Source organism: Rhinoraja longicauda, chromosome 31, assembly GCF_053455715.1.
Source record: "Rhinoraja longicauda isolate Sanriku21f chromosome 31, sRhiLon1.1, whole genome shotgun sequence".
NCBI lineage: Eukaryota > Metazoa > Chordata > Chondrichthyes > Rajiformes > Arhynchobatidae > Rhinoraja > Rhinoraja longicauda.
Window position 1 is genome coordinate 28,295,002 of NC_135983.1, and position 15,738 is coordinate 28,310,739.

Sequence of the window (15,738 nt, forward strand, 5' to 3'; positions counted from 1 at the left end):
CACTCTGTGAAACGTCACCTATCCATGTTCTCCACAGATGCTGCCTGACCCACTGACTTACTCCAGCACTTTGGGTCTTCTTCATTAGGCCAATTGGCCCATCAAGTCCACTACGCCATTTAATCATGGTTAATCTATCTCTCCCTCTCAACCCCATTCTCCAGTATTCTCCCCATAACCCCTGACACCCGTACTAATCCTCTTGTTGGATTAATATGGATAGGCATGATGGTTAGTATAGATGCAGTGGGCTGAAGGGGCTGTTCTGTTTTTGCCATACAAATCTATAACTCGAGACGTGGAAAAAATCCAGCACACAACTTTGCAAAACTATACATTTCACACCCTCATCCCAGTGTTAGCTCTCACTCTCTGATAATTAGTTGAAGGCTGATCGTTAAGAGAATGTTCCTAGTTACATAATCAAATAAATATATGACAAAATGAGATTGTAAACTGAGACTGGCAACAGGAGCAGATGAAAGCGTTAGCATGCCCGAGTGTGTTTCCACAGTTTACTGGCAAGCAGTGGCCTATTTAAGGTAAACCGCAAGGAATAAAAGAAGGCGTCTATAAATGGGACTTTCATCAATCAGCCCACTGTCACGTGAGGACCATCAAAGGCAGGAAGACTGCAATCCATGCCTAACATGGAGTAAGAGCAGAGGTAAAAGTTACGTCTGGAGGCAGTTATTCAAGGAATGTGGAGGTCATGGTCTTTGAAACACATACCCTTTACCCCACCCTCCCCGAGATGTGGCAGAAGCTCATTGCCACCGAGTCCCCCCACTCTGCTTGACACCTCTTCACTCTGCTCACCCCACTCATAAGGTCACAAGTGATAGCAGCAAAATTAGGCCATTCAGCCCATCAAGTCCACTCCGCCATTCAATCGTGGCTGATCTATCTCTCCCTCCAAACCCCATTCTCCTGCCTTCTCCCCATAACCCCTGACACCCGCACTAATCAAGAATCTATCTATCTCTGCCTTAAAAATATCCACTGACTTGGCCTCCACAGCCTTCAGTGGCAAAGAATTCCACAGATTCACCACCCTCTGGCTAAAGAAATTTCTCCGCATCTCCTTCCTAAATGAACGTCCTATAATGCCAGAGGTTACGGGGAGCAGGCAGGAGATTGGGGTTAGGGGGAGAGATAGATCAGCCATGATTGAATGGCGGAGTAGACTTGTGGGCCGAATGGCCTAATTCTACTCCTATTCCTGATGACATAACACACTGCCGGGGGTGGAGGCTGAAGCAGATATGATCGTGGCATTGAAGAGACTTTTGGTTGGGCATATGGATATGCAGGGAATGGAGCGGTGAGGATATTGTGCAGGTAGATAACAGATGGTCTTGGCATCATGATCGGCAGAGAGTGGGCAGAAGGGCATGTTCTGCTGCTGTATTATTCTATGAGTTTATTTTAGTTTAGAGATACCACACTGAAACTAGCCCTTCGGTACACACCAACTAGCGATCCCCGCAGACTAGCACTATCCTACACACACTAGAGACAATTTACAATTATAACAAGCCAATCCTACAAACCTGGATGTCTTTGGTGTGGGTGGAAACCGGAGCACCTGGAGAAAACCCACACAGGTCACGGGGAGAACGTACAGACTCCGTACAGACAGCACCCGTAGTCGGGATGGAACCCGGGTCTCCGCCGCTGCAAGGCAGCAACTCTACCGCTGCGCCACCGTGCCGCACTGCGATTTCAGTTTTTCTTTTAAAAAGCGCTTTAAGACAATGAAGAATGAAGATCTCATCTTTAATAAAGGCACCTGTGCTCAGTGTAGGCACTGAAAGTAGGTCACATGTTAATTACATATAGAGTCCGTACAAGAAATAGCTCTACAAACTATGATAATGTGGATCATCACTGCACTGAGCCTGAGGCCGAGGCCCTGCTCATGTCCTTCAGAAGCCTGACTGGAGTTTTGTTCCATCTTTAACATGCTGCTTTAACAATCTACACAGTAAAACCCCCAAATCCATTCAGTGGTGAACATTAGATGTTTGTAATCCTCCTGTACCTTTAACGCTAGCTTTTCTTTCCTTTTGCTATCTTCCCCTCCTGTTCCAACTCTTGCACTCACAGGTGAGTTGCTGGCAAACTTTAGCCAGTCTGTGCACAGGAGGGTGTTGCATTGGGACAGGAGATGAATCGCGAGACAACCTGCTTGGGGGATGTTGGCTGAGGAGGACATGTTGACCAGAACCTGGGTCAACTCTTTCAAAATAAGGCCACCAGGTCCTATGTCCAAAGCTGATAGAACAAAACTGAGACCCCCATCTTCAGTCATGTTGCTTTGCCCTGGTGAATTAAGGGTGGGCTGTGAATCATGATGTGTTGACACACGGAGGAGGTTTCTACCAACGAGCCACACTGCAACTGAAGGCACTGGCCACAGCCTGGGAATGGCCCTTGTTATCCCAGCCACACTTTGGTATCTTGCTCAAGTCTCGTTGCCTAATGAGCTGACACAGCGAGACCAGATTCTGCTCTGACACCATCGTGAGCTACGCAGGTTCACACAGTCCACCGTCTTTGGTCATTCCCTCTCGAGAAGGCCAGGATTCACCACAGGAGAGAGCCTTGTCCAGCACTAATCGTACTCTGCCAAAGGTCAACCTACTGGTGTACTGCAGTAGATATTCCAACTTCCCGACAACAGGCCCGACACACTGCAGCTGAGCTTTACAGTGGCACGTTTGAATAGGCACCAGGAGGCCACAGCATGCCAACTGGTCCACTAACAATGCAGAACTTGAGAATGCAACACAAGAAAATATAAGGTATTTATTAAAACAATAAACATTCTCACTGTTTAAGGAGCTAACAACCCATCGGTATAGAGCTAACAAATAACACTCATCTCTTCCCATTCGACCTCATGTGGTGATTACAAGCTGAGACAATGTTATTCCCTGGGGTTTGCAGAGATTATATAGAGTGTTAAATATAAAAAGAGCAGAGAGGTGTGCTGGATATTAACTGGTGTGATTTATTCCTTATCATTCTCCTGGTGGACGAGCTCCCGCCTGTATCCTGCCTCGTTCACCAGCTGAATTCTCTGCCGCTGGATGACAGCGAGGGCAGACAAGGCCCAGCCCACAGCAAGGTGTCAGATGGCAAACCCAGAGAACCAGACCAGCTGGAGAAGGGGGCCCAGCTTGTGCATCACCGGCCCCCTCCACAGCCGGCCTTTGGGCCATCTATCTCCAGCACGGCCCACTGTAGGCACCACACTCTGACACTTTGGCAGGTTAATGTTACCATGGTGGAAATAAAATCAAGGCAAGCCCACCACGTTTGGTTTGTAGATTGAAAAGCAAAATATATATCCAACATAAAAATCACATTATTATTATTATTATTATTATTATTACATGTGGTCTAAATGGTTTATAATCCAGAGTTTGGTAGTGTGTGCACTGGCTGGGGTTTTGCATTTAGTGGCCAGCCTTGAACGATTGAGGTTTGTTCTTCTGTCTGCAAGGCACTGGACACCAGTTAATGACCACCAGCCTCTGCTCCGGCTAAGATTCCATAACGATAAATATTGCATTGATTATTGCAAGAGAAAAAAACAAAATTAATTCCGTCATCCAGTCAGAGCAGGGATGGCTGCAAAGGCGGGCACAGATTCCCCGTGCGTGCTTCACCAAGCCGTCTCTCTGGCGGTTTGTTTCGTGTGTTTTTGCCGTTCCCATTGAGCTTCCGACTTATTTCGGGGGTCTGATCATGCGTGGCAGTGGTCAGTTGCCCGGCATAACCCCCCCGCCCCCCCGTGGAGTGCGGCCTTGCTCGAAGACACCATGAAAGGTTCAGTTAGGGTTGCCAACTGTCCCATATTAGCCGGGAATTAGTTTGTCCCGTATTAGTAGGGTTGCCAACTTCCTCACTCACCAAATAAGGGACAAAGGGCGACGTTACCGCCCGGCGCCCCACGTGACCTCACCCAGCCAGCGGCCACGTGCTCCCGCCCGGGCGGCCGCCATTGGTGGAGCGGGAGCACGTGGCCGCTGGCGTGGTGAGGTCACGTGGGGCGATGGGTGAACAGACAAACTGTGGAATGGAGATAATGGGAAAGTGGGAGATAGGAACTGTGCAGGAAGGAACTGCAGATGCCGGTTTACACCGAAGTTAGACACTATGTGCTGGAGTAACTCAGCGGGTCAGGCAGTATCTTTGGAGAACTGGGGCAGGTTCCATTCCTTCTCTCCAGAGATGCTGCCTGTGCCGCTGAGTTACTCCAGCACATAGTGTCTAACGTCAGGGCGGGGGATTGGAAGTGTTCCTTTGGCCTGCACATGTGGGCAGAGGCATTGGATCCAGCGAGAAGGATGGGTGGCTGGGTTGTCAGTGCGGTCGGTGTGGGAGAGAGATGGCCAGTCTGACCCGGTCCAGTCCCCGCAACGTGAGGAAGGACTGCAAACAGGGACAGGGCTGTGAGGGATGAGGCAAATCAGGCCGGGCCACGACTCTTCCTTCGCTTGCCTGCGGTGCGTGGGGGTAGGGGGGGAGGTGAGCGTACATGGGCCAGGGGAGGGGGGGAATCAGTGGCTCCAGGCAGGTTGGCCAGAGAGCCGCTTACCTGCCCCATCTCTCCACTATACTGTCCCATTCGGCTGCACAAGTGCATCGTAAGGCAAGTGTAAATCCCATCGGATCTTGCGTTTAAAACACAGCGGGCTTGGCAGGTGAGCCGAAACTCAACTTTATGACACTGTGGGGAGGAGTAAAGTGCTGAACGGGCCATTTTCACCCTTATGGCATGTCGAAACTATCTCTTGAAGTGGCTGAAAAGTGAGGTAATTTTTTTTTAAGGCTTTGAAATGTTCTGGAAACAAAAACTATATACATTTCAATTATGAACCTACTCCCCCCCACACTCCCCAAGGCCTCAGTTCCACACGTACGTTAGTTGTTTGTGATCATGGGGGTAATGCTTACATGACCACCTCACCACTCTAAACACTCTGCCCTCCGTCACTCCCAGAATACGTGGCAATGTCCAATAGCGGCGACGACCACCAGGGAAGGCAGGCCGTGAGCTGAGGAGCGGTGGCGTGGAGAGCATGGACCCTGGGCTGGACCCTGGGCCGGGCCGCGCGGGATGCAGCTCAATGAGGCTGATGGCTCGGTCGGTCCGTTAGGCCACGGCGCTCGGAGTTCCACAGATGGATTTCCTCTCCCTGCATGCACTCTCTTCATCCTGCAAGGCATCAACAAAGAGACAAGACACGTCACGCCGAGCAAGCTCTCTCCTCAACGTTCAAGTTTGCCTCGAAGGTAGACACAAAATGCTGGGGCTACTCAGCGGGTCAGGCAGCATCTCTGGAGAGAAGGAATGGCTGACGTTTCTTCAGATTGAAAAAGGGTCTCGACCCGAAACGTCACCCATTCCTTCTCTCCAGAGATGCTGCCTGACCCGCTGAGTTACTCCAGCATCTTGTGTCTACCTTCCATTTAAAACAGCATCTGCAGTTCTTTCCCCACACATTTTAAGTTTGGCTTTCAACTCTAGGTCCTACATTTGCTCTCGGCTGGTTGCCATGGCTACAATCTAAAGGTCTTTTATAAAAATGTCCCAAATAACCGGAGGAGAAGGAACTCTGCTCAAGCACGGGCTCATATAGCTCAGGTTCTGAGCTATAGGGAGATGTTGAGTAGGTTGGCAGTCTATTCCTTGGAGCGCAGGAGGGTGAGGGGTGATCTTATAGAGGTGCATAAAACCATGAGGAATAGATCAGGTAGATGCACAGAGTCTCTTGCCCAGAGTTGGGGAATCGAGGACCAGAGGACATAGGTTTAAGGTGAAGGGGAAAAGATTTAATGGGAATCTGAGGGGTAACTTTTTCACACAAAGGGTGGTGGGTGTATGGAACAAGCTGCCAGAGGAGGTAGTTGAGGCAGAGATTGTCCTAACATTTATGAAACAGTTAGACAAGTACATGGATAGGACAGGTTTGGAGGGATATGGACCAAGCGCAGGCTGGTGGGACGAGTGTAGCTTAAAATATCAGTGGGACAGAACAACTCAGTGTGGAGTAAAGCTACCTTTAGGAAGGGGATGAGAAGGGGATTTTTTTAGTCAGAGGGTGGTGAATCTGTAGAGTGCCAAGTCGATGTATATTTTTAAGGCGGAGATTGACAGATTCTTGATTAGTGCGGGTGTCAGGGGCTATGGGGAGAAGGCAGGTGAATTGGGTTAGGAGGGAGAGATAGATCAGCCATGATTGAATGGCGGAGTAGACTCAATGGGCCGAATGGCCTAATTCTGCTCCTATCACTTATGAACTACACTGCACTGAAACATCTCCACAGACAAATTACGGAGCTGGGTTTGATTTTGTAACACACTGACTCAAGATGATGGAGATTTATCAACTAATCCAGGCTGATACATGTAAAAGCAAGGAGAGTAAGATAAGAAAATAACTGCAGATGCTGGTACAAATCGATTTATTCACAAAATGCTGGAGTAACTCAGCAGGTCAAGCAGCATCTCGGGAGAGAAGGAATGGGTGACGTTTCGGGTCGAGACCCTTCTTCAGACTGATGTCAGGGGGGCGGGACCCGCCCCGAAACGTCACCCATTCCTTCTCTCCCGAGATGCTGCCTGACCTGCTGAGTTACTCCAGCATTTTGTGAATAAAGCAAGGAGAGTAAGAGGTTGGCTGACTTATTTCGGCTCTGGAGATACTTTACGTCTATCAAGTCTTTGTCACACTGAACAGGCTTTGAAATCTTTGATGGTTAATTATCTGTCATGCTACACTTTATTCCTTCCATTTTTCAAGAGACATTTTTCGTTCAGGCAATCTGCTCTTAAATAAAATGTCAATTTATGTGTTTTCTTAAAGTGGCTCCATTCAATTAAGTGACAGAAGATTTTTACCATATTTCAAGTGTGAACGTGAGGCTTTAAAAGTGTGAATGATGGGGTGGATTAACGGTGAATGCGTTGTCCGAGTCGAGGGGCAGATTAATGACGACAAAAGTGAAGTAGCAACAAAGAACTGCAGATGCTGGTCTACACAAAAGGACGCAAAGTGCTGGAGTAACTCAGCGGGTCAGGCAGCATTTCTGGAGAAAACAGGTACATGGATAGGACAGGTTTGGAGGGATGTGGACCAAGCGCAGGCAGGTGGGACTAGTATAGCTGGGATATGTTGGCCGGTGTGGACAAGTTGAGTCAAAGGGCCTGTTTCCACGCTATGACTCTAAAAGGAATAGCTGATATTTCGGGTTGAGACCCTTCCTCAGACTGGAGCTGAAACGTCACCTATTCCTTTTCTCCAGAGATGCTGCCTGATCCACTAAGTTACTTCCGATTTGTGTGTCTATCTTCGGTTTAAACCAGCATCTGCAGTTCCTTCCAACACACTATCCCTGGAGAACATGGACAGTGAGGACTTGGGTCGGGACCCTTCTTCAGACTCAAGAAGAAAGGGTCCTGACCAGAAATGTCACCTATCCATGTTCTTCAGAGATGCTGCCTGACCCGCTGAGTTACTCCAGCACTCTGTGAAACATCACCTATCCATGTTCTCCACAGATGCTGCCTGACCCGCTGAGTTACTCCAGCACTCTGTGTCCTTTTAAATTAAAATCCAAGTTTGCCCTTTCATGGTGAATGTGTGGGGATGGATTGGGAAATGCAGTTTTATGTAAAGAACAATGTCTAGAACTCTCTTGTGGAGTCATAGACCATGGAAAACGGCCCTTCGGCCCAACATGCCCATGCCGACCAACATGCCCCACCTGCCTGTGTTTGCCCCATATCCCTCTAAACCTGTCCTACCCATTTACCTGCCAAGTGCTTTTTAAACATTGTAATGGTACCTGCCTCAACTAGCATATTTAGTTTAGTTTGGAGAGACAGCACGGACACAGGCCCTTCGGCCCACCGAGTCTGCACTGACCAGCGATCCCCGCAAATTAACACTATCCTACACACACCCTGGACAAATTACAATTACACCGAAGCCAATTAACCTACAAACCTGTACGTCTTTGGAGTGTGGGGGGGGAACCGTAGCACCCGGAGAAAACCCACACAGGTCACGGGGAGAACGTACAAACTCCGTACAGACAGCACCCGTAGGCAGGATGGAACCCGGGACTCTGGCGCTGTGAGGCAGCAACTCTACCGCTGCGCCACCGTGCCGCCCTTCTCCGGACGCTTGTTCCATTTATCCACCACCCTGCGTGTGGTATCTACACAGCTAAAGCTGCAGGTGCCGGGACATCGGGAGCGTTGTATGTAGACTGGCAGATGCTGATTAGCCGAGGCAACAAAGGATGCTGAGAGGGCGAGCTGTCAGCCGGCATCCTGCATGCATAAGCACGTTATTTACCGTTGTTTTGAAGTGCAGGAGCTTTCTACGTGCAGAGTCAGGAAAGCAAAAGAACAAAGGCGACAGAAACAGAAATGAATACATTCAAAATAGGCAAAGGTTTGTCAGCGTTTTCAAGAAACAGATACAAAATGCTGGAGTATCTAAGCGGTTCAGGCAGCATCTCCAAAGTCCTGACCCGAAGGTAACCTATCCACGCTCTCCAGGGATGCTGTCCATTCTGCCCAGTTACTCCAGTGGGTGTCAGAGTGCTGGAGTAACTCAGCAGGTCAGGCACCATCTCTGGAGAGAAGGAATAGGTGACGCTTTGGGTGGGAACCCTTCTTCAGACCAGCATCGCAGATAACATCACAGATCAGCAGAAGACTGGATTCCTTCCACTCCAGCTTCAATATTAAAAGATGAGTTTAGTTTATTTTAGTATTATAGGCTATTGTATTATCATTATAACCAGTTAGTCTAATAAACAGGAATAAACTGGATCCTGACCTGAAACGTCAGCTATCCATGTTCTCCATAGATGCTGCCTGTCCCGCTGAGTTACTCCAGCATTTTGTGTCTTTCTTTGGTAAACCTGCATCTGTAGTTCCTTGTTTCTATCATCTCTGGAGCACAAGGGGAGGTGATGATTTGGGTCGGAACCCTTCTTCAGAGCCATTTTCAGGAGAAAACTGCTTTATAAATGCCCGAACATGGGTTTTATCATCATTCAAAATTGGTGGGACTCAGAATATTAGTTCATGAGTAGTCTCTGTCAACAACTAGAGAGCACTCCTGTACCACTATCTACCGAATAGACCCTGGGACTATCTTTGATCTGACCCGAGTCTGAAGACTCAGACTATCTTTGAGTCTGAAGAAGGGTCTCGACCCGAAATGTCACCCCTTCCTTCTCTCCAGAGATGCAGTCTGTCCTGCTGAGTTACTCCATCTTTGTGTGTCTACCTTTGATCTGACGTTACTGGACTTTATCTTGCACTAAACGTTATTCACGGTATTCCCTTTATCATGTAACTGTACACTGTGGACGGCTCGATTGTAATCATGTATTGTCTTTCTGCTGACTGGTTGGCACGTAACAACAAGCTTTTCATTGTACCTCGGTACACGTGACAATAAACAATAATACAGGAGTCAAGATCATCCCGGCAACAGAAGGCTCGAGGCCCCCGACCGCGGGAGATCAAAGAAGGGAAGAGATTAAACTTTTTTTCGCCTTCCATCACAGTGAGGAACGTGGAATCCGCTGTGGTGGATGTCTATGTTAAATTTTATTTGATGTGGCTGTGTGTCTTGTTGCTTTTTACTTAGTACGGCTGTATGGTAACTCAAATTTCACTGTACCTTAATTGGTACATGTGACAATAAATTGAATCTTGAATCATGAAACTCAACTCAAATCAAACTTCATTCAAATCACTCCACAACAATCTATATCCATCTTACACTGTTGGAGGCCTCATCGCCATTCTGCTCATTAGGGGCACCATCGTAGTCTTCCCGCTCTGTGTCAAAAGCATCCTCTTCATAGTCGGTCTGGTAGTCGGACTCATCTGCAGAGAAAGGCACAGTGAAAGGCTAGGATAGAGTGGGTGTGGAGAGGACATTCCCATTAGTGGGAGAGTCTAGGACCAGAGGGCACAGCCTCAGAATTGAAGGACCTTCCTTCAGGAAGGAGATGAGGAGGAATTTCTTTAGTCAGAGGGTGGTGAATCTGTGGAAATCACTGCCACAGACGGCTGTGGAGGCCATCAATGGATATTTTTAAGGCAGAGAGATTCTTGGTTAATACGGGTATCAGGGGTTATGGGGAGAAGGCAGGAGAATGGGGTTAGGAGGGAGATAGACCAGCCATGATTGAATGGCGAAGTAGACCTGATGGGCTGAATGGCCTAATTCTGCTCCTATGAGTTATGAGCTTCTGCAGTGGCAGCAAACGCTGTGTTGAGTTTGAGCAGAGTTAGTGTGGCTCCAGTTGTGGCTGTGGAGGGAACGGCCCTTTCACATGGCAGCCGAAGGCTCAAAGCCAACTGTGGAAGAGTGCCATTCACGACTCGCGCACTGACTGTCACAGTGGTGACTCAGACTGTGGTGTAAACCACACACAACAGCACACGCCAGACCCCACGTCTGTCAACTATGTTTAAACTAAATAAAAACGGTAATGAGAACACAGCACGGTGGTGCAGCGATAGAGTTGCTGCCTCACAGCGCCAGAGACCCAGGTTCCATCCTGACTACGGGTGCTGTCTGTACAGAGTTTGTACGTTCTCCCTGAGACCCGGGTACTCCACGGGTGCTCCGGTTTCCTCCCACACTACAAAGACGTGCAGGTTTGTAGCTTAATTGTGGAACTGCATCCCTCTCCCCATCAGAACTGCCCCCTCCATCGACTCCTTTAAGTCCAGGCTCAAAACCTATTTCTACTCCCTAGCGTTTGAGGCTCATTGAGGAGGCGCTGTGAACTGTTTGCGTGCTACTGTATGTTTCATTTTTTTCCTTAGTACCTAATCAGATGTACAGCACTTTGGTCAACGTGGGTTGTTTTTAAATGTGCTATACAAATAAAATTGACTTGACTTGACTTGACTTAATTGGCTTCAGTAAAATTGTAAATTGTCCCTCGTGTGTGTAGGATAGTGTTAGTGTGCGGGGATCGCTGGTCGGCACGGATTCGGTGGGCCGAAGGGCCTGTTTCTGCGCTGTATCTCTACACTGAACTAAACCAAACACAAACAGAGTGTTAAACTGGCCAACAGCGTTATGGCTCTCAGTCCAATCAATAGCTTTGAGCACAGTCGGACATCCAACCTCTAACTGGAACCCCACATGCATTTTGAGAGCAAAGGAAAGATCTCTCTGCTGTTGACTAAACTGATGCATAGCAAGGTGGAAAATAGGGTCAGTCAATATGTGTGGCCTCGCTGAGACCAGGATCAACAACTCCTCTGTTGGACAAAGATACCCACGGGGTGTCTGTCACTGGACTTCATCTTCCCAACATCTTCAGAAACATCTCCAGAGATGCTGCCTGACCTGCCGAGTTACTCCAGCGCTTTGTGTCTGTTACTGGCCTTCATCTCCAGGAATATCTCTGGAGAACATGGATAGGTGATGTTTCGCATAGATGATGTTTCGAGTCGAGACCCTTCTTCAGAATCAGGCTTCACCTCTCCATGTTCTCCAGAGATGCTGCCTGACCTGCCGATTTACTCCAGCGCTTTGTGTCCTATGTTTGCTGTCTGTACAGAGTTTGCACGTTCTTCCTGTGACCGCGTGGGTTTTCTCCGGGAGCTCCGGTGTCCTCCCACATCCCAAAGACGTGCAGGTTTGTAGGTTAATTGGCTTGGTAAAAATTGTAAATTGTCCCTAGTGGTAGATGCACAGAATCTCTTGCCCAGAGTATGGGAATCGAGGACCAGAGGACATAGGTTCAAGGTGAAGGGGAAAAGATTTAATAGGAATCTGAGGGGGTAACCTTTTCACACAGAGGGTGCTGGGTGTATGGAACGAGCTGCTAGAGGAGGTAGTTGAGGCTGGGACTATCCCAACTTTTAAGAAACAGACAGGTACATGGACAGGACAGGTTTGGAGGGATATGGACCAAACGCAGGCAGGTGGGACTAGTGTAGCTGGGACATGTTGGGCGGTGTGGGCACGTTGGGCCGAAGGGCCCGTTTCCACACTGTATCACTCTATGACTCTAGTGTGCGTAGGATAGTGCTTGTGTGCAGGGATTTTTGTGCAGTGCTTAAAGTTCAATACTCACCATCCACAGCAAGTATTTTTGCAGGCTCGATTCGGGATACTATTTCAGCCAGATCAGTGAAGGTGATGTTTGGACAAGTGACCTGTTGGAAGGAGAATATTGATGTTATACAGAGCAAGAGGGAAATAGTTTTCCTTACATCATCTACTATATTGTGTTCCCAGTTTAGCTGTTACAGAAATACAACTATCCCTTTGCCTCAAAGGTAGACACAAGATGCTGGAGTAACTCAGCGGGTCAGGCAGCATCTCTGGAGAGAAGGAATGGGTCCCCCTCCCCTGACTCTCAGTCTGAAGAAGGGTCTTGACCCAAAATGTCACCCATTCCTTCTCGCCAGAGATGCTGCCTGACCCGATGAGTTACTCCAGCATCTTGCATCTACCTTCGATTTAAACCAGCATCTGCAGTTTTCTTTCCTACTATCCCTTTGCCTCCACAGATGCTGCTTGACCTGCTGAGTCTCTCCAGTCGTTTGTGTCTGCACAACAGAAGCACAACATTCTGGGCAAGGCACAAACAGCGAAGCCAGTCAGTCTCTGAGAGATCCTTCCTTAAACCCTCAGGTGATGCAGAGCGGCACGGTGGCACAGCGGTAGAGTTGCTGCCTTACAGCGCCACAGACCCGGGTTTGATCCTGACTACTGGTGCTGTTTCTGTGGAGTTTGCATGTTCTCCCTGTGACCACGTGGGTTTTCTCCGGGTGCTGCGGTTTCCCCCCACACTCCAAAGACGTACGGGTTTGTAGGTTAATTAGCTTCAGTAAAAATTGTAAATTGTCTCAAGTGTATAGGATAGTGCTCGTGTACGGGGATCGCTGGTCGGTGTGGACTTGGTGGGCCAAGGGGCCTATTTCTGCACTGTATTTCTAAACTGAGTTGGTGCCTGACAACGCCAGAAACCCGAGTTCGATTCTGACTACGGGTGCTGTCCGTACGGAGTTTGTAAGTTCTGCCCGCGATCTGCGTGGGTTTTCTCCAGGTGCCCGAATATCCACCAACATCCCAAAGACGTGCAGGCTAAATGGCTTCTGTAAATTGCCGTTGGTGTGTAGGATAGAACTAGTGTACGGGTGATTGGTGGTGGGCATGGACTCGGTGGGCCAAAGGGCCTGTTTCTACGTTACATCTCTATTTGTTACTCGCAATACAGCAAGCGCTCATATATTCACGTGGTGCTTTTAACAGAGAAAAACATCGAAACCACATAACTGCAATGATCAGTGATAAGCAGAAAAAACTTTGACAAAGATCACCCTCGCCTGCTCCCAATCAACTTCAGAATAGAGTTGAAGCAGCTGCGATAGGTGAAAAGGAGGAGAGAATTACCGGAGAAATTCCAAACTTTGGGAGTAGACAAACTACAAAAGGGCAAAGTAAAATTGGCAAGGACTTGTCACCTTCACCCAGCGGGCAGCATGGTGGCACAGCGGGTAGAGTTGCTGCTTCACAGAGCCAGAGACCCGAGCTCCATCCTGACCTCGGGCACTATCTACAGTATGCGGAGTTTGCACCTTCTCCCCTTGACCGCGTGGGTTTCCTCCGGGCGCTCCGGTTTCCTCCCACATCCCAAAGACATGCGGGTTTGTAGGTTAATCGGCCCCTCTGTAAATTGCCCGCCCTCCCCTAGTGTGTGGGGAGTGGATGAGAAAGTGTGAACTTAGTGTGGACGGGCAAGGGGGGGGGAGATGAGAGGGGGAGGGAGGGGGAGATTTACAGGGAATGGTGTGAGAGTGGGGGGGCGGTTGCCTAGAGATGGGTGGTGGGTGGCTACCGAGAGGGTGGGGGATCACGAGAGGGGAGTTTGCACCGAGATGGGATGGGGGGGGGGGGGATGCCCAGAGATGGGGAGGGGGGGATGCCCAGAGATGGGGATTAAAAGGGCTGGGGAGTGGGGGAGGGGAGGGGGGGGAGATGTCAATGGGATGCTGCCTAACCTCTTGAATCATTTGCTTTTATGTCACTACCTCCAGCGCCTGCTGTTGTTTTCATTTCCATCTGTCCAACCCTCCCCTTCATGCAGGTGGCTGGGAAGAGCCAGCAGGGCCGTGAGCAGGTCGTGGAAGGGCTGGAGAGCAGATGCCTCCAACACAACAACATCAGTTGTAATGATTCAGCACGCAGCGCAATCAAATGGGGATGGCAGCCCACAGACAAGAACGCTCCCAGTACTGTGAACTGCAAACAGCTTGCCTTTCTCGTAAATCAGACTAATCCTACATCACAACCAAAGTAAGTTATTAATTTGCAATTTGAAAGGAAGAGTAGCTCTGGGGGAATTGTTCTTTGTTAGATGGCTGCTGGGAGATTAGAGTCATTATCACTGAGCGGGACTTGTGAATAGAACTGCTACTGGGAACAGCGACTGAATGCTGGGATAGTCCCTGCCTCAACTACAGCTGGTTCCATACACCCACCACCCTCTGTGTGAAAACTACCTCTCACGTTCCTATTAAATCTTTCCCTCCTCACCTTAAACCTATACCCTCTGGTTCTTGATTCCCCTACACTGGGTAAAAAACCCTGCATTTACCTTATCTTTTCCTCTCATGTTTTACACACCTCAATAAGATCACCCCTCTTCCTCCTGCGCTCCAAGGAATAAAGTCCTCGTGTGCTTAACGTCTCCCTGTAGCTCAGGCCCTGGAGTCCTGGCAACATCCTCGTACATCTTCTCTGCACCCTTTCAACTGCTTAACAACATATTTCGTAGAATAGGGTGACCAAAACTGATTACAATACTCTAACTGTGGCCTCACCAATGTCTGGCACAAAAGTGGGTGGTTTTGCAGAAAGTGAAGATGGTTGTGAAAGATTGCAGGATCTGGATCGATTGGCCAGGTGGACTGAGGAATGGTTGATGGAATTTAATACAGAGAAATGTGAGCTGTTTCATTTGGGGAAGTCTAACATGGGAAGAACCTACCATGGGCAGAATGGTAGGGCTCTGGGGAATGTTGTAGAGCAGAGGGATCTAGGAGTACAGGTGCATGGTTCCTTGAAGGTCGTGTCGCAGGTAGATAAGGTGGTCAAAAAGGCTTTTGGTACATTGGCCGTCATCAGTCAGAGTATTGAGTAGAGAACTTGGGAGGTCATGTTGCAGTTGTATAAGACGTTGGTGAGGCGGCATTTAGAGTATTGTGTTCAGTTCTGGGCACTATGTTATAGGAAAGATGTTGTCAAGCTGGAAAGGGCGCAGAGAAGATTTATGAGGATGTTGCCAGGAGAGGTTGAGTAGGCTGGGTCTCTATTCCTTGGAGTGCAGGATGAGGTGTGATCTTATAGAGCTGTATAAAATCATGAGAGGAATAGGTCGGGTAGATGCACAGAGTTTCTTACCAATGTAGGGGAATTAAGGACAAAAGGACATAGGATTAAGGTGAAGGGGAAAAGATTTAATAGGAATCTGAGGGGTAACATTTCCACACAAAGGGTGGTGGGTGTATGGAACAAGCAGCCAGAGGAGGTAGTTGAGGCTGGGACTATCCCAATGTTTAAGAAACAGTTAGACAGGTACATGGATGGGACAGGTTTACAGGGATATGGACCAAACACAGGCAGGTGGGACTAGTGTAGCCGGGACATGTTGGCCGGT

At 48.7% G+C, this 15,738-nt stretch overlaps 1 protein-coding gene across 1 annotated transcript in view; it reads right to left on the minus strand.

The window, feature by feature from the left end:
* Positions 1–4,074: 4,074 nt before the first annotated feature.
* The window catches only part of pnpla7b (patatin-like phospholipase domain containing 7b), a 153,161-nt gene continuing 141,497 nt past the window's right edge, over positions 4,075–15,738 (minus strand). Inside the window, exons 33-35 of the mRNA XM_078425947.1 lie at positions 12,148–12,229; positions 9,825–9,931; positions 4,075–5,230 (exon numbers count right to left, since the gene is read on the minus strand). Of these exons, the coding sequence (XP_078282073.1) occupies positions 5,168–5,230; positions 9,825–9,931; positions 12,148–12,229 (252 nt within the window). The 3' untranslated portion in view covers positions 4,075–5,167. The remainder of the gene's footprint in view (positions 5,231–9,824; positions 9,932–12,147; positions 12,230–15,738) is intronic.